General features: G+C 44.5%; 1 protein-coding gene across 2 annotated transcripts in view; it reads left to right on the forward strand.

Moving 5' to 3' along the window:
* The window catches only part of necab2 (N-terminal EF-hand calcium binding protein 2), a 118,547-nt gene that overhangs the window by 4,117 nt on the left and 88,255 nt on the right, over positions 1-26,175 (forward strand). For both annotated transcript variants that reach the window (XM_027285236.1, XM_027285237.1), the window contains exon 2: positions 584-608. In XM_027285236.1, the coding sequence (XP_027141037.1) occupies positions 584-608 (25 nt within the window). The remainder of the gene's footprint in view (positions 1-583; positions 609-26,175) is intronic.

A 26,175-nucleotide genomic window follows, 5' to 3' on the forward strand; every position in this document is an offset into this window, starting at 1 on the left:
TGTTTTTATTTCTTATCTCATATTTCCTCCATAATAAGATGTTCAGATGTCTTTCTCAATGAAATGTTACAGCTGTTTCATTCAGAGACTTTAGTTTAGTACGGTTTCATTTCAAATCTAAATTTGAAGGTTTACTTTCTTTTCGAATGTATCTTATAGGTCTAATTTGAATGTGTCTCATGCTGTTTTCTATGTGAACGTCTCTTATCCTGCTGTCCTAAACTATTTCCATGTTGTTATTTTTGTCTATTTCCAAAGATCATTTCTTTGTTTTTTTACGGTTTAAATAATTGAATTGAATACAGATACCTTTACCCTTACAGTAAGTTTATCATATAGCATCTTATAGGCATTGTTTTCCAGGGATTCAATATTATGGTTTAGAAATGAAATGCATCATTATGCAGATGATACACCGTTATTTAACTAAATCAGTTGAATAAATCTGAATTATTACTTTCTGAAACACAGGTTTCAAACTGAAAAGATGACCCGGCCTTTTTATGTTTTTATATGATTCAACGTTCTTCCTGTTGATGGATCTTCAGTCGTACTAACTCACCTTCCTGCTTTTTGTTCACAGATATTCAGAAGAGCTGACAAAGATGGTGAGTGAATTCATTTGAATCTCATTATGCATAAAAAAATAGATATTCTGGATATTGTTCCATAAAACCATGTGTGTTGATGTAACTATGACTACCTCCACCTTTTTACACTGAATGGAAGGAAATGGTCGAAGCATCGCTTGATTGTCTGACTCCGTCTGTTTTGATGTAGATCCACATGCAAATTATAATTTGCAATCATTTTTATAGATCTCTCTAATTAGTGACATTCACTAAGAACATGAGTCATGGCTGCTCGCTGGTGTAAGTAGAGTTACACCTGAGTTATATAAAATCCTCCAGGATTGCAGAGGTATGTAAGCGCTCTGAATGTTTCTACTTTTACTCTTTGCATCTGCAGTTTTGCTTCCAGGGACAAATATTCCTAAGAAGTGAATCTTAAGGCTTGTTGGTTTCAGACGGATGATTGTGTTTCAAACAAACACAGGTTCAGTGTGTGTGAGGCTTTAGTTTAGCTGAGAACATGAAGCTGTGTGTGTCTGCTGCACCGTGCTGTATTTTTAGCATGTTGGGACATTGGAGCGTTTTAAAGTTTATGTTGCTGTGTAGCTGTGCCAGCGAGCGCTTTGTTTATCCCCTCTGGCATCTCACACTCTGCTGCTCTCTCTCTCCATCATCTCCATCTTCTTTCTTTACATCTCTTCCCGCTCCATCCATCCTTTTTCTACCCATCGCCTCTTTCATCCAATCGCTGTCGATGACAAAAAACGATTAAACTAATGAGGAAACGGCACAAAAAGCTTTTCTCTCACAGCAGCCAGATGGCCGTGTGCTCTTCCAGTGCAGTGTGTTTGTGTCTTCATGTTCACGTTCCAAAAATGTATTTCTGTCTGTTCACTTTAATACGCACGATTATGAGAGTTTGTTTCGCCGTTGCATCGTCATCTGTCTGACCTGTTTCATTAGTTGTTAGCACGATGGTGTGTGTGTGTGTGTGTGTGTGTGTGTGTGAGAACATAAACCATTTTTCCAGATGATTTAACTGTTGACATCATTGTTGTCGATGACATTCTCATGTTGCCCGGGGTTACTCCTCTTCTGTTCTTGCAGCAGACTGTGGCATCATCTGTCAACATTTCAAATGCTCGCACTACCTAATTACCAGCTGCACAGACACAGAGCGTCATTTCACGCTCATCTTATCCGCAGCACATGCAGACCAGTCGTGTCGGTGATGAAGCAGCTTTCTGTCCGTCACAGACAAGCTGTCGGACTGCGATCAACTTTGCGCTGACGGTCTCCCGGGGTGTTTAACAACTGCATTGCTGCTAGAAACGCACAGCAGCAACGCGTCTTTAAAGATATATAGAGTGTGGTGAGGAACAAAGCGAGAAGAAGAAATGTAGTTGTTTGATGTATAGAACGCAGACTGGAAAGAAAGAAGCAGCGAGCAGAAGCTGAAGAGGAGCTATTTTTATCCTCCTCCTCTCTCCGGGGAGAAGACTGGGGAACTGTTTTAATGAGTGAGAGAGGGAGAAAGAGGAGGAGGAGGAGAGGATTGTTTAAAAAGAAAAGGTGTAGGGAGGGAAAGATGAACAGAGGTCTAAAAGGGAGAGGAGGACGGAGAGGAAGAGGAAGAGCAGGGAGGAGTATCATGTGTCTGACAGCGGGGCAGTAATTGAAGTTTAATTGGCTGAGCTCTGTCTTTACATTCATAGCACAGAAATCAAGGCCGGGCTTCCTGCCCCCAATCTGCTGAAACAGCAAGGCAGGGAGTGTGTGTGTGTGTGTGTGTGTGTGTGTGTGTGTGTGTGTGTGTGTGTGTGTGTGTGTGTGTGTGTGTGTGTGTGTTATGCATCCATGTCTACTTTGAATACAAGTTGCATGCATCGGTGAGCATTTTTAAAGTATAAGTATCAGTATGCTGGAACTTGTTTGCTTTATGTATCTGTACGTATGCGTGTGTGTGTGTGTGTGTGTGTGTGTGACTCCATTGTTATGCAGCTGGAGTCTTTTTCAGCAGCCAGCGATCTTCTGTAATAGTTGCATCATTTGACAGCACTTGTAGTTTCTGGTTGCACCTCTAATACGCCACAGTCCGTCGACATGCTGCCGGTTCTTCTTCTTCACTTTGAGTCGAACATGAAGTAAACTCTTGAATAGTTGATTCTGGACCCATGACGTCTTAATTAGGTGATACAAGTAAAAGCATTGGTGGTACGATGGTGTCATGGAGTCATTCGGCTGACAGTAAGAAGGTTCCTCCAGCTCCTGTGTGGAGTTTGCATGTTCTCCCTGTGTGTCCATCCATCCATCCACCCATCCATCCATCCATCCACCCATCCATCCATCCATCCATCTATCCACCCATCCATCCATCCACCCATCCATCCATCCATCCATCCACCCATCCATCCATCCATCCACCCATCCATCCATCCATCCATCCATCCATCCACCCATCCATCCTGGTGTCGGCTCATGGTGCAGCAGGTGTAACAGGGCGCTCCAGACGTCCTTCACCCTAACAACCCATTCCAGCTCCTCCTGGAGGTTCCTGAGGCGTTCCCAGGCTAGGAGCCCTATGTAGTCCCTCCAGCAGGTTCTGGGTCTGCCCCGTGTTCTCCTTACAGTTGCCCAGAGCACCTCTGAAGTAAGGTGCCCATGGGGCATCCATGTTCAGATGTTGAACCACCTCAGCTGGTTCCTCTCTGTGAAGGCTCAGCGGATGTCCGAGCTCCTCTCTGAGGCCGAGCCCAGGAAGCTCATTTTGGTTGTTTATATCCTCAGTCTCATCTTTCCATCACTACCCAAAGCTCATGACCAGAGTGAGGGACAGAACGTAGATGGACTGGAAGATTGAGAGCTTTGCCTTCAGGCTCAGCTCCCTCTGAACCACAATGGTCCGGTCCAACGTCCACAGACGCCGCACCAGCCCGCCGGTCCATCTCACGCTCCATTTTCCCATCAAGACCCTGAGATACTTGAACTCCTTCGCTTGGGGCAGCAACTCACTCCCAACCTGGAAGGAACAATCCACCAATTTCCAGCCGTTGGCATTCTCCTAATTTAGACTTGCAGACCTGGATGGGCTGCTTGTACAGTACCAGGCTCAGGACCTCTCCTAAATGTAGTTTTCTTTAATACAGCCGTGAGCCTCCTGCTATGACATAACACACAAAACGTCTGAACCAGTCTTTGGACTACACATCTGTGTTCTCGTCACTGAGCGAGTGGTTTCTTCTTCTCCATGTGACTCATCAGCCGTCTGCTGATTATCCTCGCAGTGTTTGACAAAAAGACAGAAACAGACAGAGTTTAGGGAGGCTTGTTTACCCACGCTGTCAACACGAGACAGAATTACAACCTTACAGCTAAACGCAAATAGGAGGGTGCAGCTGCTTCTGTTCAGTGTGGCCAAACAAAGCTGAGCGCTGATGACAGTGATGTCCTCGTTCTGCACCGATCAATCTGAAGTCAAAGCAATGCAACGCTTCATTGATTGCTCTGCAAAATTCATCATTTGGCCATTGGCCATAACAATAACAAGATGCTGGGTGTAACACATACATCATCACTGCCATATCTGATTCAGTGATGGAATGTAACTAACTACTTTTATACGACTCACCTGTTCACATCATATTAAGATATGCAGAAGTAAGAGCGTGGAGGCTTTGATTGACAGGTGTATGTATTGACGGCTTCAAATCGGCGCTTTGGAAACCTCTGGGTGACGTCGTGCATGCGTGGTCCATTCTTTTTACTGTCATTGGTCGGATTCGGTTGGATGTAATAGGGCAGTAGAAACCAACTTTTGTCCACAGGTTGCCAGAATCGACAGTTCAAGGTCCAGTGTGTCTGATTTAGGGATCTAATCACAGAATATAAGATGCATATCTGTGTTTTTATGAGTGTATGATCATCTGAACAGAAAGTGCTTTGCAACTTTCACAGCTGCTGTAGTTTCTCCTTCATTTCTTGGAATGGGACGGTGAGGCGAGCAGTGCACTGTAAAAACAGGTTTTAAAGTGAAAAGTCAGGTTTGACTCATGAATACCAACTCAGGGACTCCAGCAAAACATTTTTACAGGACAACATTACGTGAATAAAAGATTCTCTGAATAAAGTGAAAACTAAGAGTGTGACAGTGACGGTGTTGGATATAAGAGGCCGGAGGAGGACAAAGATTCAGATGAAGACAGCTTACTGTTTTGCTGTCAATCGAAAGGACGAGACGGAGAGAGAGACAAGACATAAATCATAGATAAGAAAAGACAAACTGACAAGAAGCAGACGTGAGGGAGAGATGAGGCAATGCAGACCGACAGCCTGAACTGGAACATTTAGTTTGTGGTTTATTCAGCAGATTCTCTGGTGCATGTGTCTTTAAATGAGCCTGGATTACATCTCATGTACGTCTGTGTGCTACACATGATGCCACAGCCAGGAGCTGCTCAGCTTATCCTACTTTAACTTCAGTTAACCTTTGGGAGGCCGATGAAACAGATACAAAGTAGTAGTGGCAGTAGAGAGCCAGGCTAACTGTTTGGTGAGGTGAGGTGGTTCAACATCTGATCAGGTCACCTTCCTCTGGGGGTGTAACTAGGAGGAGAACCCGGAGACCCAGAACCTCTTGGTTGGACTCTATAGTTGTGCTCTTAACCTGGCAGAATTTGTAAAATGTATACCACAGTGTTTCCTCAGGTAGCAAAGATGTCTGTGTTGTTGGCAAACAGCTTCCAGGGCCTGTAAATCTTTGTAAATCTACGTTTCAGATCTCTCAGTGGTTCAGTGATGTTGAGGTCTGTGATGGCCACTCCAGGACCTTCACTTTCTTCTGCTGGAGCCACCAGAGGGTTGACTTGTGTTTAGGATCCATGTTCAGCTTTCAGGCTGATTTTCTGATAACGTGCTGCATTCATCTTTCCATCCATTTGACCTGAATGTAGCTCAGAGGTCCACCTCCACGCTTCACAGCAGGGATGGAGGACTTTCACAATAGGACTTGTTGACTCCTTTCCTAACACAGCGGTTGTGGTTCAACACTTGTTATGGCTTAATCTGACCACTATAAATACATGGAGGATTTTTATCACGATCAATCATATTTTCCATGTATGTAGATTTATGAGTCGACTGTGTAGCCCGTCCAGCCTGGGAACGCCTCACCGCCACCACGACCCGACCCCGGAAAAGAGGAAGGAGATGAATGGATGAATATTCCGTTTCTGCCATATTCTATGAATAGAGCCCCGTAACTCTGACACACTGGACCTTGTAAAGCTCATTTTATTATAATAAACACTCCGTCGGCTTGTCAGCACAGTGTTTCATTGGCAGTCACTCCCTCAGATATGCAGTCATGCCAGGCAGGGCGCAGGTTTGCAGACAGCTGGGCTTCATATCAGCAGCTCGTATTCAGTTAGTGTACGCCGGTTCATTGGCCGCTCGCGCTGTAGCCACCACGTGTTAAACAAGTGATCACTGTGAAAGTTCAGTAAAGCAACCAGCAGCAGCTCTGTATGGATGAACGAAGGGATTCCATCCATTATGTGAAGAACTGACTCATTTCAGGGTTTAATGGCTGAATTAACAACTCAGTATCTGAAATGATGATGGGAAAAGGTTTTGACTGTGAACAGTGAAACAACTGGCTCGTCTGCCAGTAGACGTCGCAGCTCGTCCATCAGCCAGTCAGTCAGAATGGTGTCATGTGTATCTAATTACCTGCAGTCTTTAATTACTGACACTGCTGCTAACGAGGCCCGAGTGCAGCACGTCGAGGGAGAGGGAGACGGGGAAGTTCTGTTGGATCGACAGGAGAAGAAGCAAAACCACAGAGAGGAAAGTGTCTTCCTGTGAAAGGAGTCATGATCGATGACCAGCTCACCTCTGATCACGTCACCTGACTCAACATGCTGCCCAGATCCTGATACAGACCGTGGTCATCTCAGGACTCCATTACTGACGGGCCTCCCAGCCTGCAGAGTGAAACCCGGTCGCCTGGTCTTCAATCAACCCAAAAGGTCACATGAGCGACACCTGGCTCTGCCACCTGTCCTCTCAGGACAGTCCAAACTTTTCTGTCTGTTGTTCCCCGTTGGTGGAACGTCCTACCAGTTCCTACAGATCAGGGGCGTCCCTCTCTACCTTCACAGACCTCCTGAAGACCTCCAGCTCTGCAGAGAGGACCTCCTCTACAACACTACCAACAGCTGGACATGACACATCTGTCCTCTACAGCTGGACATGACACATCTGTCCCTCTACAGCTGGACAGGACACATCTGTCCCCTACAACTGGACGTGACACATCTGTCCTCTACAACTGGACGTGACACATCTGTCCTCTACAGCTGGACGTGACACATCTGTCCCTCTACAACTCGACATGACACATCTGTCCTCTACAACTGGACATGACACATCTGTCCTCTACAGCTGGACATGACACATCTGTCCCTTTAAGAGCACTTATTGTACATAGTGACAAAGATTGTTACGTAATGTTTCTGTCAGGTGAACCCGTCTCCTCCGCAGTGTAACACTGATCCAGTTTTGCGTCCTCAAACCTGAGTAAGACTACGCCCACACTGAACCTGCTGCATCTGAAAATGCTTTGTGGAAATGACACATGCTAGGATTTCTGTTCACAGCGCGGGCCTGAGGGAAAAGGAAAAGGCTAAATCCCTGATTACTTCTTGTGTTTCGTGCTGTCAGAGCTCGTCAATAGCGGCAGCTTGGTCAATGGCCCTACACTTGAAACTGGGACGCTGCACAAAAACTGCTTGGATTGGGTTAAAATAAGAATGTAACGTCAGTTACAAAGAAATCAGTTCTGGTTTCACACTGGATTCAAACTTCTTGTGTGAAAGTCGGCACCTCGTGATGGTTGACTTACATAGTTACCTGTTAACAAACAAACAGTACTCATCAATCAAATCCCTATTATCTGACAGTAAGTAACAAATCCACCTTGACTACTACTGCATTCGTGTGAATGACCCTATTTACATTCAAAATGGGTAACTGTAACAAGAGCCAGACGAAGTTCTTCCATCAGTGTGTGTTGGCTGCAGGGTTATTGTGGACGGGTGGTTGCTTGTTCTCAAACTGTCTCATTAGAACTCTGTATGGTGCTGGAAGACAGAACCAGTCCAAAAGAAAAACAAAGAAATATAAACTTTTACCACACTAAATATGTTTCCGTGTCACAGTCAGATCATCTCTGGGTCCATTAATCCAGATGACTACATTGTGTCAGTCTCATCATGAATGTGCTCTATGTAGGTGCTCCAGTAATCCCCAAGGTGCCAGATCCTGGAGCATTTTAGCGCACGTACAATTTACATAGAAATGTGTTACCCTGAGAATTTCTCCTCACATTACTGAGATGAATCATCCATTAAATCATGAGCAAAATGTAAAACGTTTCCACTTTGTATTCAGCAGACCAACACACTCAGTCACCACATTATTGGCAGCATACGGCAGAAAACAGGACCTAGAATAAACGTGCATGCTAAATGAAATTTGTAAAAACAGTTTGAGATGTTAGACAGTTAGATGAGAAGATCGGTTCCTCATGTTCCTCATGTTCCTCATCGTCCTCATGTTCCTCATGTTCCTCATCGTCCCCATGTTCCTCATGTTCCTCATGTTCCTTATGTCCCTCATCGTCCCCATGTTCCTCATGTTCCTCATCATCCTCATGTTCCTCATGTCCCTCATGTTCCTCATGTTCCTTATGTCCCTCATGTCTCTCATGTCTCTCATGTTCCTCATGTTCCTCATGTTCCTCATGTCCCTCATCGTCCTCATGTTCCTCATGTTCCTCATCGTCCTCATGTTCCTCATGTCCCTCATCGTCCTCATGTTCCTCATGTCCCTTATCGTCCTCATGTTCCTCATGTTCCTCATGTCCCTCATCGTCCTCATGTTCCTCATGTCCCTTATCGTCCTCATGTTCCTCTTGTTCCTCATGTCTCTCATGTCCCTCATATTCCTCATGTCCCTCATGTTCCTCATGTTCCTCATCGTCCTCATCGTCCTCATCGTCCTCATGTTCCTCATGTTCCTCATTTTCCTCATTTTCCTCATGTTCCTCATTTTCCTCACGTTCCTCATCGTCCTCATGTTCCTCATCATCCTCATGTCCCTCATGTTCCCCATGTTCCTCATGTTCCTCATCGCCCTCATGTTCCTCATCGTCCTCATGTTCCTTGTGTTCCTCATGTTCCTCATGTCTCTCATGTTCCTCATGTTCCTCATGTTCCTTATGTCCCTCATGTTCCTCATGTTCCTCATGTTCCTCATCGTCCTCATCGTCCTCATGTTCCCCATGTTCCTCATGTTCCTCATGTTCCTCATGTCTTTGGAGTAAATGTGAAAGTGAAGCTTGCTAAGCTAAGCAGCTGGTTCAGTGGTCTATTTAAGTCGAATGCCATAGGGGAACCTTTTTACAAGGAACTCTTCTATAATCATAATTATTAAGCTTCCTTTTTCACTCAATAGGTTCATCATATAAATAAATGTGACAAACTGAAAGATTTTACAGAGAAACACGTTATTTTTCAGATGTTTCCTGAATTCTGATCAAAAAGACATTTAAATACAGAAAAATGTTTGTTTTTACTTTACAGAAAATTTGTCAGGTTTGTAATTTAAGAAAACATATTGTATAACTAATAAAACATGCACATAATACTTCAATTTTGAATTTAAAATAGTTAATTTACAGAAAATGACTTTTGTGCACATTTTTGAAAAACAGAAAACTACTATAAAAATTTTGCCACATTTTCTGTAAATTTGTTTAGTTTTTTTACACTGGACACGTAAAAGGTGTTCCAATGATCACTTTGTTGGTTCTGATAAAAACCAGGGCACGGCGTTCCAAAGTTTGACTTAAAAACGCCTTTTGTGTATTCAGTAGTTTGATTATTAAACATAAAAAGGTTCTACAGGGGATCAAAAGTGCTCAGTGTTTCAAAAGTCGTCTGACAGGATGATCCTGGTCGGATTGGATTAAATCTAGATCTGATCTGAAAACTGATCCTGAAGTCCTGGATTCTGATCCAGTCCTCCCTTGAATCCAGATAAAAGGCTGGATTTGGGTATTTCAAAAGTTAAGGCAGAGATCTGGATCAACATTTGGATCCCACCTCTGAGGTGGACTGACAAAGTCTCAGCTCCACTTCTCCTAGATATTGTTACTCAAGATGTTCATCACACTTCATCTAAAGTGTTTTACTATTAACCAATAATTAAAGTAGCCTCATTGTAAGAAATAGAAAGCATAGTAAAATATAATTAATCTGAATTTTTTCAGTGTGTTTATATCATGCTGCATATTGAAGCGCTCTGCAAGCATTTAATATATATTTACATCCTTCTGATTAAATGAAGACACATTCGAGTTCAGTCAGAATCTTAAAAATGAATTTCTAAAATGTTTGGAAATGGCTTGAATGTGATTTTGAAACATGTTCCAGTGTTTGTGTACAAACTGATTATTTTACATTTTACATTACATTACATTTGTACGGAAGCCCTAAAGGGTCATACATACATACATTTTATTCCACCCGTTTTCCCGTGATAACGAGATAATTCATTCGAGATCTGGAGAAAACAAAACGATAGTCTAGTAGTGTATTAAATCAAGTGCACCCGTATTACAGAATATACGGCAAATGCATGTAGTCCATGATACGGAGCGAGCAAACCTGTCACCACTGTAAAATCTGTTTGATCCATAATTTCTGACAAAGGTTTGAACACTTGATCTCTTCTGTAATACGGGCGCACTTGATTTATTACACTAGAATACCGTTTTGTTTTCTCGAGATCTCAAATTAATTATCTCGTTATCACGGGAAAACGGGTGGAATAAAAGGTATGAATGTATGTATGGCCTTTTAGGGCTTCCGTACATTTGTCATCAAATCAGATGCTGTTTGCTATGAATGGCCATAATTATGTTCAGTGAGTGTTCTATGTAAGGCAGAAATCAGATTAAATGTTTCTGTCACTGACCGAGCTATAAACCATGAAAGTAATGCAGTTACAGTTTCAAGCACTTTATTCAAAATCCAAAAACTTGAAAACCTTGAATGTATCAATACAATGAAAGCGTTTCCAAGGATTTCCAGCGGTTGTCCTTAATAGCTGAGTGGACTCTGAAAGCAGAAGACAGAGAAGCTGTATGAGTATATCTGTGTTTATGAACTCCAGCATCACTGTAGCATCCTGACACTGTAGTTAATACTCGTACAGTGTAACGTTACGTTACAAAGTACTGCAGCACATGCAGCCTATGACGTAACACTAATACACTGTGAACAGGTTGGTGTTTGGCTTTGTGATATGAAATGAGGCATCAGAATAATATGGGCTTGACAAGGCGCCCAGCTTTGCATGATACAACTGTAACGTCAGAGCACTGATGTGTTAACGCTGCAGTGGAAAGTAAAAACGAGTCGTGCAGGTTCCTTTTGGTGGCCGACAGAAGCACGAGCGAGGACGCTGAGGGGATGGAAGCCTCTTTGTTCATCATTTTGGGCGTCTGGATTTGGATCAAAGGCTGAAGAGTTAAGACGTCCTTTGAAGGCGTTTTCATCACCTGACGCTTTCTGCCCTCTGCTGGGTTCGGATCAATCCCCCTCGGCTCGTTCAATGGGAATATTTGTACAGAATAAAACCACGAGAGCCCAGAGCTGGAACCAAAACCTTTAGATGCAGAAATGTTTTAGAAACTGATGGTTGGATTTGTCTTTTATCCTGTGGAGCTTCAATTTTTGGATTTGAAAAGATTCGAAATGCGTGAACTTTACAAAGAAGCAGCCGAGGTGTATTTGATTAGATTTGTCCACGGCCTTCCTCCTTCCTCTCCCCTAGCTTCGTTTCCCTCCCTTTCTCCGCAGTGGGAGCTGCACCAGTCTTTTCAAACCGGGCCTCGGGGCTCGCGTGGCAGCCTCCCTGGCCGGACCACATTTGGCAGCACTGCTGAAACAAAGCTGAGCCGCTGTGGGATGAGTGGGCATTTGGCACCCTCACCCACATATCCTCCCCCCTTCTCTCTTATTCTCCCACTGCACCCCTCTTCTGATTTATATTCTCCACCTTTTTCCTCTCCAACTCCTCCCTTGTATCGCGCCTTCAATCTCTCTCAGCTCTCTCAGCCGGTTCCCATTTGTCTTTCACTTTCTATCCTATTACTTTTCTCTCTGTTAGTGCATCCTCCAGTTCCTCTCCATGGCTGTGCAATCATGTCTCTGCATCCTTCCTCCATCTTCTGATTAAGTCTGTGTCGAGCAAATATCCAGTGTCCTACTGACTTTTATTCTTTGCGGAGTAAACTCACAGACCTGCCAAACTAACCAGAAAGCACTTGTACATAATATTTACATTTAGTCATTTAACGCTTTTTAAGATGTGTCATGTCCAGCTGTAGAGGACAGATGTGTCATGTCCAGCTGTAGAGGACAGATGTGTCATGTCCAGCTGTAGAGGACAGATGTGTCATGTCCAGCTGTTGGTAGTGTTGTAGAGGAGGTCCTCTCTGCAGAGCTGGAGGTCTTCAGGAGGTCTGTGAAGGTAGAGAGGGACGCCCCTGATCTGTAGGAACTGGTAGGACGTTCCACCAACGGGGAACAACAGACAGAAAAGTTTGGACTGTCCTGAGAGGACAGGTGGCAGAGCCAGGAGGAGGTAACGTGACCTTTTGGGTTGATTGAAGACCAGGCGAGCTGTCACGTTCTGGATCATCTGAAGTCTCGTCAGGAGGACGTCAGAGATGAACACTGGGCCTGATTTCCTGAATCACTGACTATACAAAACAAATCAACTTTTACAATCGCCTTAATTGAATCTGCAGATCTTGGGACTGTTGATTGATGCAATGAGAAAGGAAAAGATTGAAACCAAAGGCCGGGGAAATTATGAGTCTAAACAAGTCATGGGGAACAAAGCAAAGCCTTTAATCAGTCCGAGCAGATTCTCTACTTCAGTGCCGGAGGTGTGAGAGGAAATCATTGATTCACTGATGTGACCTTTTCAACCACTTACACTGACACACAAAGATCCTCTTGAGAATGTGAACAAACAAACAGTGATGAGATCAGAGCTGCATTGTGTCCTGAACAGATTACACCCAGATGGTTCTGTGTGTGTGTGTGTGTGTGTGTGTGTGTGTGTGTGTGTGTGTGTGTGTGTGCGTATGGGTGCGTATGGGTGAAAGTGTATTACAAAGTTTTTGTTGGATGATTGAAAAGACGGAGAAGAAGATCAGATGGCGCCGTGCCACAACAGCCAGTGTGGATAAAGATACAGAGTCTGTAACGGTACGAGGCGCTGGCCTGTTATGGGGATTAGTTGCAACAGTAGTTCACCTTTTCTGCAGAAGATCTAAAGTAAGGTCTGATGTGAAGGGCTGACGTGATGTTTTTAATGTGAACGATGGCGACGATGTGATGGTGAAGAGTCTCTCCTGTTCCAGGATATCTTTTAGAAAAGCTGTCCAACAAACATTTTTACAAAGTTTGTTTGTACTCGGTGTAAGCGGTGAAACATCCGTCCATCCATTTTCCATAACTTCTTATCCTTATCAGCGTCACGGGGTACAGTCCCAGCTGGGTACAGTCTGGACAAGTTATAATCTGGATTACTGAAGATACCTCAAATATTTCTTTCAGGCTTCTGCACTACAAACAAGTAGACGAGGTTTGAATGAAAGTAGCTGCACCTTAAATAAAGACAAAAGTCTTTGGTCCAGTTAAACGTTCCTAATAAACGCTACTGTGGTAGAAGAGTGGCACTTTCCTGTGGTGCTGAGTGAACAGCTCAGTATTTCGTCATAGTTTTATTTGGAAAAGGTTCATGAACTTCTCTATTACACAAAACCTAAAGTGGTTCTTCATAGTAAAGCCATAGGGGAACATTTTACATATCGGTTCTTTAAAGAATAATTTATTATCAACGATGAGTTAAAGCTGCACTGTTTAAAAAAATGAATGTCAAGAACTGTAATACTGTAATTTTTAGGTTTCCTGAATTCTGATCAATCAGAATTGTTTTACATAAATTTGAACGTTATTTAAGGAAGCAGATAACAGTCTGTAGTTTGATGCATAATTTCACAATGTAAAACAAAAAAACAAAACAAATCTAATGTTAGATATATATTTAAATATTTCAGTTATTTTCCATAAATTTGTGTTTTTATTTTATTTTATTGATTTATTTTTTTTACAGTCATGTACTTCAGGTTCATACAAAAGGTGTTTCACTTTGTTGTCAATCAAAAACAGGTCGCAGAGCTCTAAAGTTTGACTTTTGTGTATTCAGTATTCAGATTATTAAACAGTTAAAGTCCAAAGAACCATAAAGAGCAAGAAGGGTTCTTAAGCATAGAGAGGTTCTACAGAGAATCAGGTTTTCTTAGAGAGTGGGACCTCATGCAGAGTTTGCTTTGGGTACAAAGTCGTGCAGGTTGATTGGTGGCTGTAGATCGGCCGTAGGTCTGTGATGACCTGGCGACCTATCCCGGGCGTTCCCGTCTCTCTGGGATCAGCTCCAGCTCCCTGTGACCCTGATAAGGAGAAGCTGGATGGATGGAAGTCTCTGAAGTGTGTTCAGCATCTTGTCCTTTTTCTGTTCAGAACAACTCCCCCGACAAGTCCAGAGCAGAGAGAACGACATGTGATTGAACATGTGACGTCTGACAAAGCATGTTTTGGAGGCGGCGTCCATGATCTGCCTGTGTAAGGTGCTTGTTTCTGGATTGCACCATTAGCAGCAGAGGAAGTTCCTGCACGGCGCCCGGAAAGCGAGGGCGACCGAACGCGGCGGGGTAACCATGGTGAACCGGTGATGATTGGCAGCGCTGATGATCAGAGCGAAAGCCGCTCGGTGTTTGTTCTTCCGTCAGCTTCATATTGGGGGAGAATCTAGCTGCGACTTCTTCCTCGCTTAATGAGCGACGGCTGGGAGCTGCCACTCAGGAGAGGATGTGTCTCTGTGCACAACATCTGTGTGTATTATTTGCAGAGTGGGGCTCTTCTGTTATGAGCCTGAAAGCACCAGGGGCACTTAAGACGTGACATTTACGTGCCTCATAATTAACACTGTGGCCTCCTGCTCTCTCTCTTTGTGTGTGTGTTGGTGTGCGTAATGACGCTGCCTAAAGGTCTCTCAGAGGAATCAACCAGGCGTCAGCCGGCTGCATTTATCTGTGATTTGCAAACTTTGCCGTGTGCAGATATTAGTGTGTGTTGGTCACACTGTAGCGCTTAAAGCACACGAGCATTTATATTCAAATGCAGCAGCTGAGTAATGAAAGAGCCTGGTGATAATCGATCTTATCGTGAAGGTAAACGTTTCTGCAATAAAGCACCAAACAGGCAGTATGCATCTGCTGAGACCGAGAACACAGTAACCCCAGTTACCACTCAGTTGCCCCTGGTTACAGCATCCCTCTGTTCTCCTCCCATGAGGCCTTATGGGCTGCTGTTGCCATGACACTAAAGTTAACCCCTCCACCATCCTACCCCCAAAATAAATTCCTCCACAAGACCAAGCGGCAGCGCTTTGCCGAGAGCTCGTGTTTGTCACAGACCGTGGGCAGCTTTCGGCCGTCCCGATGTGTCATCTGAAGACAAACAGAGAGGAGAGCACGCTGGGAAATCCACTCCACAGAAGTCTGCTGTGTATTCTGTCTAAAACTACAGTAATCACAGAGTTACTGTGGAAATTACACTAACAAGAATGTACAATATAAAATTACAGTAATGTACTGGAGAGTTACTTGTCAGCTGCTGCCAGTTAGTTACTGGTCTATCTTTGGAGGATGAAGTCTCCTGATAATCCCGTGCACCTTCATCTTCCGGTCTCAAACTATTAAATAGATTCAGTGTGAAATTTGTCACAGGTAATGAACTGAATTCTTAGTGTGCCACACAAAGGTGTCTTAAGATCTGCAGTGTTGGCCGTGTTGACATCTGTTACCTACAGACCCTCGTCACGTCACCCAGAGAATGGTTTTCAAAGAGCGAGATGTTGTTTTCAAAATTCGAAGCTGTGGCATGGCTCCGTGGTTTCTAGCAATCCCTTCACAGGGCAAACAACCTGACTTCCAGGTGCCCTTTGTGTAATGAGCTGGCATCATCATCTGACTGGTGTGGAGGTCTGTGATGATGATCCATGATCGTAGACCTGGCCATAGCTTCACCTGGTTGGTTCCGGTGTGAACGATGAATGTTCAGGTCAGTGTTCTTGGGCTGTGGTGTGGACGATGGTCGATGGAGTCACATGAGGCCAAGAAGCTTCTCAGATGAGAGGTCTACACGGATCTACAGCCGAGCCCGAACCCTTCCTGAACACAGAAGACCTCGATGACTGAGAACCTTCACAGGCTTCTGTCAGTGTGTTGAACTTGTGCATGCTAAAATAGCCTAACATGAATAACATGAATACATTTGAATAGTTAATATCAGTCAGACACCACAGGACATTCTCATGAAAACCTTCATGACACTGACGAACCAGCATGTCAGCCTCATCATGACTGGATCTTGTATCTAAAGACCAACAGACACAGTCAGGGTAAAGGCTGACAGATATAAATTCAGTCAGGATGACACTGCACACGGCAGGATACACGCCATGGTTACCAAAAATCAGACCACGCCTGACTCAACATGCTCCCCAGCTCCTGATACAGACTCTTCATCTCTAACGTTCTTCTGACGGGCCTCCCAGCCTGCTCTTCAACATGTTCCTCTGCTGATCATGGAGCTCCTCTGTCGACCTGCAGCAGCCACGTTAAACTCAGATCTCTAACGCTGACTACAAAGCAGTCTCTGGTTCTTGAACGTCCTCACACAGACAGATGTTACCTCCTCCTGGCTCTGCCACCTGTCCTCTCAGGACAGTCCAAACTTTTCTGTCTGTTGTTCCCCGTTGGTGGAACGTCCTACCAGCTCCTACAGATCAGGGGCGTCCCTCTCTACCTTCACAGACCTCCTGAAGACCTCCAGCTCTGCAGAGAGGACCTCCTCTACAACACTACCAACAGCTGGACATGACACATCTGTCCTCTACAGCTGGACATGACACATCTGTCCTCTACAGCTGGACATGACACATCTGTCCTCTACAGCTGGACCTTGATACTCTGCTCTAACATGTCCTCTTTGCTCTGCACCCTGATCGTTTCCCTTCTTTGTAAACTTGTAAGCTAAAGCTAAACGCTGTCAGCTGACGGGGGGCAGAGCCGGTGTTGCACCAGAACCCGAGCTGGGATCCGATGTAAAGGTCCGAGTGTCTTCTAGAAAAGTAGCTGTCGAGGTTTAGTTTCAATCTTTTTACTGAAGGCTAGCGCAGTGTCGTTAACTTTCCGTCTCTCATCCTCCTTCAGCGCATCGTCATCGCTCAGTGACAGAAAACGAATGAAGGCAAACTCTGACCTCGTCTCTTCACTTTGATGAAGATGCTGCAGAGACAGAGAGAGACAGCGGGGGGTAGAAATATAATTGAACCATTTAAATCCCCCGTGGAAATAAAACAGGGGAGTTTTTCATTAGTTGTGTGGATGGAGGTAGGAAGGAGGGTGGGGAACAGAAGGCCTGGAGAAGATGGAGCGAAGGGGGGGAGCAGTGATTAAGAAGCCATCCCTGCTCACACACACACACACACCTCTGACTCTCCACGGTTTCCCTCATTCAGTTGAACCCGCTCGCCTCCTCGTTCTCTCCTCCACCTGTCGTTTATGCAGCTCTATTAATCATCGCTCTGCCATGACAACAGCACCGTCCACGTGAAGCTAAACTAAAGTCTCGTTGCAGCCTCTGTCGTGTAATCATTGTCGGTAGTGAGGCACTTTTTTTGTCGTCTGTTGTCTCATCCGGAACAGTCTGACTGCAACTTAGACAAGATGCAGCCGGTAGTGGAACATCTTCAGGTTTGAGCTCACAGCAACGCCGTAAACCAACCAACCTTTCTACCATAAAATCACATTGACTTATAATCCGGTGACTGTTGGCTCTGTCATTCCCACTCTGGAATACCTCGAGTTTCCTGATGGACAGTGAAGTAAACTGCTGCCAACTGTAGCTGCTGTTAGCTCAGTTTGTTAGTTTGTTGCCAGACTGTGAGCTCAGAGCGCCGGGGGAGTGTTAGTGTTTGTACCACAGGTGTCGTGCCAGAACAGGAGCCGGGTGAACGGACAATGTAACCGGGCTCAGCAGCAGAAAGAGAGAAGCTGACAGACTATCAGCTGCTGCTGTGTCTCGGGTTGGTGACCTGGTTGATGTTTGGATGTTAGAAAAGTTGTCGACTCGTTAGTTTTTGATCATGAGTAATGTAATCAGAACAAATACTCGAGTACACTCTGACACTGGGGGGGCTGCATCACAAAAATACCAGTTTCTACACAGTGTTGCTTTAAATAAGAGGAATTGTGTGTCATTGTTTTGAACTTTATGATAAATACTGCGTATACTCTGAGTTGAAAACCCGGGGCAGAGGAAGTCCAGGCATTAGGAGCGATCCACATCACGTCTGGATTGTGGCAGCTCGACAGTTAGAAAACTCGACATCTCCCGGTGGAAACGAAGCAATAAATAGTATGTTCTTGCTCGCGTCTGAAGTGCTTTGTTTGACATAGATGAAGATACTTTTGACGCGTGTAATGAGAACAAATCTGTCGGCGCATTAACACAATAAGGACGCCCCCTCCGTGGCAAGCTTGTTAATCTGCGGAGCCACCAGGGCGTCATGTGATAACATTAACAACAAAAGAAGGGCCGGCACAACGCAGGAATGACCTTGTTTGACGAGCTGCCATTAAACACCATCACGCTGCATTAAAAAAAAAAGCACCGTTGTGGGCGCTGCTAGTCAATTACCGGCTGGTGAAGGAGCATATCTGCTGGAACAGGAACCATAAAACACCATTTGTGCAAACGAGGCCTCCCCAAAGGGCTGATTGAAGCAACACAGGCTGCCAATGGGATCTGCAGCAGAGACGGGCACCTGAATGCATCATCCGCACTAACGCACTGACGCACTGCTATTATCAGCCATCACCTAGGATTACTCATCATTAGGATAGACCCACACACACACACACACACACACACAGTAACTCCTGAACTGTACGTATAAACCAAACACACACATCTTGGCCCGTCGTGCTGTGTGCAGCCACGCTCTTATAATAATAACATTATTATGTTCAGCCAGCAGATTGATGATGATTACATCATTGCACTCTCTGCTGAGACAGAAAATAGATAAGAGTGAACGATGATCATCTCTTCATGCCGACAGACAGACACACAGTGTGTTTACACCGGGGAACCATCTGTCCTCTGGGGAGACGGTGAGCGGATCATATCCCGGTCATTAAGACAAATTATGACCCACGTCTCTGTTTTTATTAAGAATTAAGAGGACGCTGATTCTTCAGCTGCACGTGAAGCAGCTCGTTGAAGTTTAGACAATAAAGTCCAGAGTCCTCTTTGTCTTAAACTGAGTCAAGTCCGAGTAAAATTCTATTTCTGATAAAAGACCAAAACCTTCAAAACGTCGTCTTGGAACCAGTCTCAAGTCCAAGACCGACCTCCTGAATCGTGAAACAGCTGAAGAGCCAGAGCTGATCTGCACATCTTGTACTTTAGTTTATAGTTTATACTTTGGAGTCATGATTGCAGCTTGAAACATTAATTTACCCTCCGCTAACTGTCTCTCTGTCACATTTTAGCTCGTAATTCGTCATGTATGTATGCACGCTACACGCTACCTGCATAAATGATTATGGGGCAGGATACAAAATATTACAGGATTATTTATTCAGTTTCTTGTACTATTAGTGGTATAAATGTTTGTCATTTTAATTTACTTAAAAAATTGTAATTCAAGAGTTCCTCCTGTGAAAATGCGTAGCAGCATCTTTGCAGTGGATTAAAGAGATTTTTAACATGATACAATATCTTAGAAAAATGCCTGCAGGCTCATTTAGCAAATGGAAAACAAATGCTTCCTGCAAGATCGGAAATCAATAGAAAAGCCTGTTGTGCTATGCTGAGAAGAAAATTGGATTAATTTTAGTTAAAGGGCTAAAATATGCAAAACTATTTCAATGTAGACCTTGACTACACCCTGAAAAATGAAAGGTTAGAGTCAGAACATGAAGTGGTTCTTCATGGTGATGATTAGGGATGGGAATTCATCAGATTTTTCCGATTCTGATTCCATTATTGATTCTGCTTAACGATTCGATTCTTTAGCGATTCTCATTTGGGGAAAAAGGAGAACAAACAGTTTGATCAGCATCATCTAGAGGAGGTAGTGAACTGCAGCGAGTACTAGTGCAGCTGCCAGACTCTCTCTCTCGTCATGGTCATCTTCTAAATGTAATGCAGAAGGCATTCGTTTAATGTGAACTGTTATATCATGTTTTACAAAGCAGCACATGGCGCTGGTAGTAACCACAGAGGTCAGAGGTCACAGCCTGGCTGCTGCCAAAGCGTGTCAAAAACACGACATTCATTTCAAAATATTACATGTTGTGTGCGCAAATGTTTCTGCGTGTTCGTCGTGTTTCCTCCCGACGCTGTTATCTCCACTTTGCAATGATTGCAAGTCGCCCTGTTGACGTCTGTTTTGGTGAAATGCAGCCGAACTTTGGAGCGTTTGAACCGAGTGGGTGACATTGTTACTACTGACTGCACTGCACGTGAGAAACTCGCGTAAGTTACGTGACGTAATTCGTGCTTTCTGGAATCGATAAGAGAATCGTTAGATAAACTGCCAAACGATTCCATGAAATTGAAACACACAGAACCGGTTCTCAATGATGAACCTTTTACCTGTTGGCTCTTCAAGAGTTCGTTTCCTCGGATAGTCCGCTTCGTTTGGGCAGGTGTGAAAGCTCAGATGAGCTTGAACATCAGGAAGCCGATGATGAGCCGGGTTTTCTTCTTCCTCGTGCTTTTTGTCCTTCCTAGTCCTTGTTTTCCTTGTTTTTTGGGCCCGAACAAGCAGCTGTTGTCACTGCACGACGTTGTTCAGTTCAGTGTGAAGGAGAAACAAACCAAATGAAGGTGTGAAACTTTTCGGCGTTCCTCGCCCAATTGAACCGAGTCCCGTGGACTGTCCTGGTGTGAAAGCAGCATCAGTAAAACTGGTCTTTGATTCGTACTATGGTGCACTTGGAAGAACCTTTTCGTCCTTAAGAACCTTTTTTGCGGTTCAAAGTTCTTTGGGGAACCGAATGTTCTCTACAAAAGTGATTACTGCTTCTTTAAGTTGACCCAGCTGTTTCTTTGAAGAACCAGTAGCTGAAAGGTTCCCGTATGGCATCAACATGAAGAACCACTTCAAGCTCTTGTCACTTGGACCTGTAGAGTTCTCTGGAGAACCTTTTTTACTTTGCCAAAAAAAGACTGCCACCACTTTTGGTGCTTTGAAGAACCTTTTTATGATGAATGATCTTTTTTTAAATACCGATCACTGCTTCTTTAAGTTCGCTGTCTGCAGCAGAAACAGACATGAGCATGTTTGAACCTGTGTGTCCGTACGTCTTTAAGTGATGCCTGACCTGTTAAATAACGTGTGCAGGAGCGGTCACACTGGAGCTGATGTGACTCACACAGGTTGATATTTCAGGTGAGCTTCAGCCTTTAAAAAGCCACAAATGAAGCTGTGACCTTAGTGACACTGTTCACTTCTGTAAGGCAACAGAAAGACAGTGACAGGATTTGTTCCCTTCTCATAAACTTAACAGAGCCAGAGAGGAATTTAAAGAGAACTGCTTCCATGTGAAGTCAATAAAAGATGTGATGCCCTGAAAGAGTCAGGATGGAAAGTAAGACGCTGCTGTCCCTTTTTCTTATAACAACGTTTCTTGCGGGAACGCTAAGTGGGACGCCAAAATATTATATGTGTGTATGTGTATGTGTATGTGTGTGTGTGTGTGTGTGTGTGTGTGTGTTCCAGGTGGGCTGCAGTGATGGATAGGGAGAAAGGACAAGAGCTGACAGCTCAGTGAAAATCACTCCTGTTCCTCATCTATCAGATGAAACAGCTCACTGGCAGCCTCACATAAACTCTCTCTCTCTGTCACACACACACACACACACACACACACACACACACACACACACACGGTTTCCTCTCACACTGATAAGAATTATTTGTGAAATCGAGGTAATTTAGATGCTGAAATATCGGCTCTTAGAGCAAAGAAGCCTCCCGCTCGCTGACAGAGCTGATTGAGGCTGTGGAGGTAATAAAGAGATGAAGAGGAAGATGAGAAACGGTTAAATCGAGATGGCTGGAGGTCTGCGGGAAGACGAGGGAACAGCAGAGTGTGTGTGTGTGTGTGTGTGTGTGTGTGTGTGTTAATGGTGTATACAGAGGGAGAAAGGAGGGTCAGTTCCCCCTCCTCTTGTTGCTATGACAACCCATCATGTTGCGCCCCCAAAAATAATGACAAACAAGCGAGAGACGGAGAACGGAGAGCGAGCGTCTTCTTCGGGAACAAACATGAGCTGAAGGCTGCTCGGCTGCTCGGCCACTCGGCTGCTCGGCCGCTCGGCTGCTCGGCTGCTCGGCCTCGGCCTCGGTTCCTCCTCGCTGCTTCGTGCAGGATGTGGAGCGCAGCAGGAAGAAGGAAGAAGCGCTAATTGCTTGTCTTTAGTCTTTGCTGAGGAAAAGAGAGAGCAGTTAGCGCAGTAGGACCATCCTCCCTCTTTCTTCTGTCTCTCTCACATACACTGAGTTACTGAACATCTTTGCGTAGTAAATCCTGACATCTCCACTCAGGAGTGCTGGCCCTGAACCCTTTCATACCGTCCTGATGGCACCAGCAGACATGGCCTCCCTCTGGTCAAACAGAGGCTCTGCTCGCTGTGAGCCGGGTTTGTGGGGAAGTGGAGAGAGGGTGACATGCAGCAAAGGACTGTGGGTCGGAGCCGGAATAAAGACTTAGGGCCAGATTCTGCTGGCACGGATGCTGATGTTTCAGTCAATGTTTCCAACCTCACCAGAAGGGAAACAGAATAACTATGCAGGATATTTACATATTTCAAAGCAAGAAAGAAAAGACCAAATCTGAGCACGTTAACAACGCCTGCAGGAGAAAAGGCTCCTGGTTGGGTTTGAAGTGACAGAGATGTGCTCACTGGAACATTTATGTTTACTTGTGAGTAATGCAAGCACAATGCTATGAACCCAAAGCTCTTTTTATTTTATATTGCAGTAAATGGAGTGAAAGGAAATAATTACATCATGATGGTCACTTATAAAACATCTGAATTCAGACTTTGTCAGGTCTGTCTGCAGGACAACAAGCAACACAGTCCAGCTCCTCCTGGAGGATCCTGAAGCATTCTCAGGCTAGATGGTCTATGTAGTCCCTCCAGCAGGTTCTAGGTCTGTCTCCAAAGGAAGGCGCCTTGGTGGGCATTAGAATCAGATGTTGAACCACTGCAAGCTCCTTCTGGATGTCCGAGCTCCTCCCCACTAAGGCTGAGCCCGACCACCCTGCAGAGGAAGCTCATTTTGGCCGTTTGTATCTGCGATCTCAGTCTTTTGGTCACTACTCAAAGCTCAGGACCAGAGGTGAGGGTTGGAACATAGATGGACTGGAACATTGAGAGCTTTGCCTTCTGGCTCAGCTCCTTCTGAACCACAACGGTTCAGTAGAATGTCCACAGTACTACAGACGCAGCACCAACCTGCCGGTCCATCTCACGCTACATCTTCCACTCAAGACCCTGAGATACTTGAACTCCTTTGCTTGAGGCAGCAGGAAGCAATCCACCGATTTCTTCCATTCCCTGTTTGAATATGAAGCAGTGTCATGGAGCTCTGGCTGTCCACAGGCGCTCGTTAAGGCTGGCTATAAATGAGATGCCTGAATAAATCATAAAAGGTTCCATGAGAGCTTCAGTAGCGATGGAGAAATGACTATTGAAACCCAATCCTACTTAGTTGTACTAAGTGATCAAAGCTGTTGTCAGTCAGCTTGGATTCCCATTAGACGTATTGACCTGCAGATCTGAGACCTGTGCCAGTCAAACAGGATCTTCCCTGACCCAAGTGTATTGAATATTTGGACCTGATTTGACACAGGTCTCTAGCTACAGGCGTCAAGTAATGAAATACAATTCAGCTTAAAGTTCTGCAGAATTAAGAGTGTGGACACTTTGATTAACACGTGGGTGTTGTTACAGTTGCCGCCTCAGGTCCAACAATAATCCACGGCTTTGCTGATTTTTAGATCCGCGGGGAGGCGATGACTGCCAACATAGCGGCGGTTGCATAGTTTGATCTTCATGCAGGTGCTGCCCATTCATCAGGTACACACAGCCTTAACTTTACAGTGTACCATAATGTACCAGGTGGTAAAGGTTGATTTACAGATCATTAGAAGATACTAACACAGACCTTTAAACACAGGAGTGAGTGATCAGAGCGAAGGCAGCTGCTTCTGTTTTACTTGACATTTGACTTTCACGTCGGTCGGTTGCTGTATTTAAATCAGTTGCACTTAAACAACAAGCATGCAAACCTGTGATATTTACAAAGGTGAATCAAATCACTTCAGTGCAGCCTGAAGATGACGGGCTGCGTCTACGGCATTTTCACCACCTGTAATTTGCGACCCTACAGACTGCACAGCCGTTATGTAGCGTTCCATGATTGGCTGAACAGAAAGAGGCTTTTTTTATATTTCATGATTTCCTTGTTGGTATTTTCCAAATGAAGAACTCTGGTGGAAGAAGAGGTCTGGAAATGCCATCCTGTTTATGACTCGTCCTCAGGGCGACACCCCAATGGCATTACGAGGAGAAGCAGGGTTTCATTAATTCTACATTATGTGAACTGTTCTGTGAGGTGTGTAGTGATTGTTAATTCATTAACTCATCACTTATTCAGAAAAGCAAACCCTGCCGTCAGTATCCACTTTGAAATCATTCTAATAATCCCTTTCCCAGCTCTACAGGCACATCGGAAGCAGCAGAGTATATTACATTGTACTTAAAACAAAGACTGGGTAACAATTTACTGCCAGTAAAAGTGGGTAAATATAACAACAAACTATTATCTCTCTAAAGAGTCTGAGTCAGACGGGACTTGTAGAACGCAGAAAAAGACAAAGACAACGACAGCCACCTAAAGCATTACACTGATTAGGTACACAGTGCACTCTGTCCACAAAGGTCTGTGTGCTTTCTTTAATTTAATCTCACGACGCCATTACATTAGCAGTACAGGACCACGTATTAGTACAAAAAGACCCAACATGCATCAGTGCAAAATAAGAGAATCAGAGTGAGTAGCTGGTCGAAGTTTCAGGGAGAAGAAACCGTTGACTTTAGAGAACCCGTCCTACCAGAAGACGATCATTGGTGGACCTGAGGCGGGCCTGGTCCAACAAACCATTTGTAACCTGTCAATCAAAGCGTCCACGCTCTTAATCCTGCATAACTTTCAGCCTTAATATAATGTGAACAGGTGAGTTGTATATAAATTCACCCTCAGTACAGTTGTCATGAACGGGGAAATTAGCTACAGAGACCAAAACTGTTTTTTGTACCAGGCTGTAAACATGTTTATTTCTGCTGTGAAGTTGGACATTTGGACATGGGGACTTATGGAGACTGACTCACTTCTGGAGCCAGCCTCAAGTGGACGTTAGAGGAAGTGCAGTTCTGCAATGGTTTCACTTCATAGCTCCAGAGGTTGCCACTTTGTTGGTACACGAATGTCCCCCTTATAATCCTGCAGTACCACGAATGAACAGATAAATGAACCTACAGCTGGTTAGCTTAGCTCAGCATAAATACTGGAAACGGCCTGGTGATATTTTGCGAGTGGCTCCTCATTTCCTCCTTGCTATTTTAGAAGTTTTTGAGTTTGGTTCATTTCCTTTGTATCTAAATCATTTCCCTGCATCGACCATGTTGGACAGAAAAATAATTTCAGCAAGTCGAATGTCTCATTCGGAGGAGACAGGACGCTCCACCTCCTCTGGTGGCTGGAGAAGCGCGACTTGGATCATGGGAAGCAACTGAAAAGTTGAATGTGAATGCTGTTCGAAAATAAGAACCTGCAAGCTGCATGTTGGATTACAATACAGAACGAGTTTTTTCTTTGTTTACGTTAATGTAGTGCTAATTAACACTAACACATAAAGTGTAAACAAAGCAAATCATCTTCTGTGTTATATCTTAGATTCTTCATGTAGACCTTTCGGCTTTGCACATTTATCACAAAGTCGCCACCTGGAATAGTTTTCAATTAACAGGTGGGTCTCATGAGGACTTCACCAATTAACAGCGGCTCAGATTAGAGCCCACGCAAATGCACCAACAAGTTCAAGCAGCCGACACGTGTGAACTTCAGCTTTTCAGAGGAGACTGCGTGAATCACACCTTTATGGAGACCAACAAGAAGAAGACCAACAGACACAAGGAATGGACATCAGACCAGTGGAGGTCTGAACTTGGGTCCAATAGAGTCCAAATCTGTGATTTTGTCTTTGTAAGACGCAGAGAAGGTTTACGGGTGGTATCTACATGTGTGGTTCCCA

Source organism: Larimichthys crocea, chromosome XII (genome assembly GCF_000972845.2).
Source record: "Larimichthys crocea isolate SSNF chromosome XII, L_crocea_2.0, whole genome shotgun sequence".
Lineage (NCBI taxonomy): Eukaryota > Metazoa > Chordata > Actinopteri > Sciaenidae > Larimichthys > Larimichthys crocea.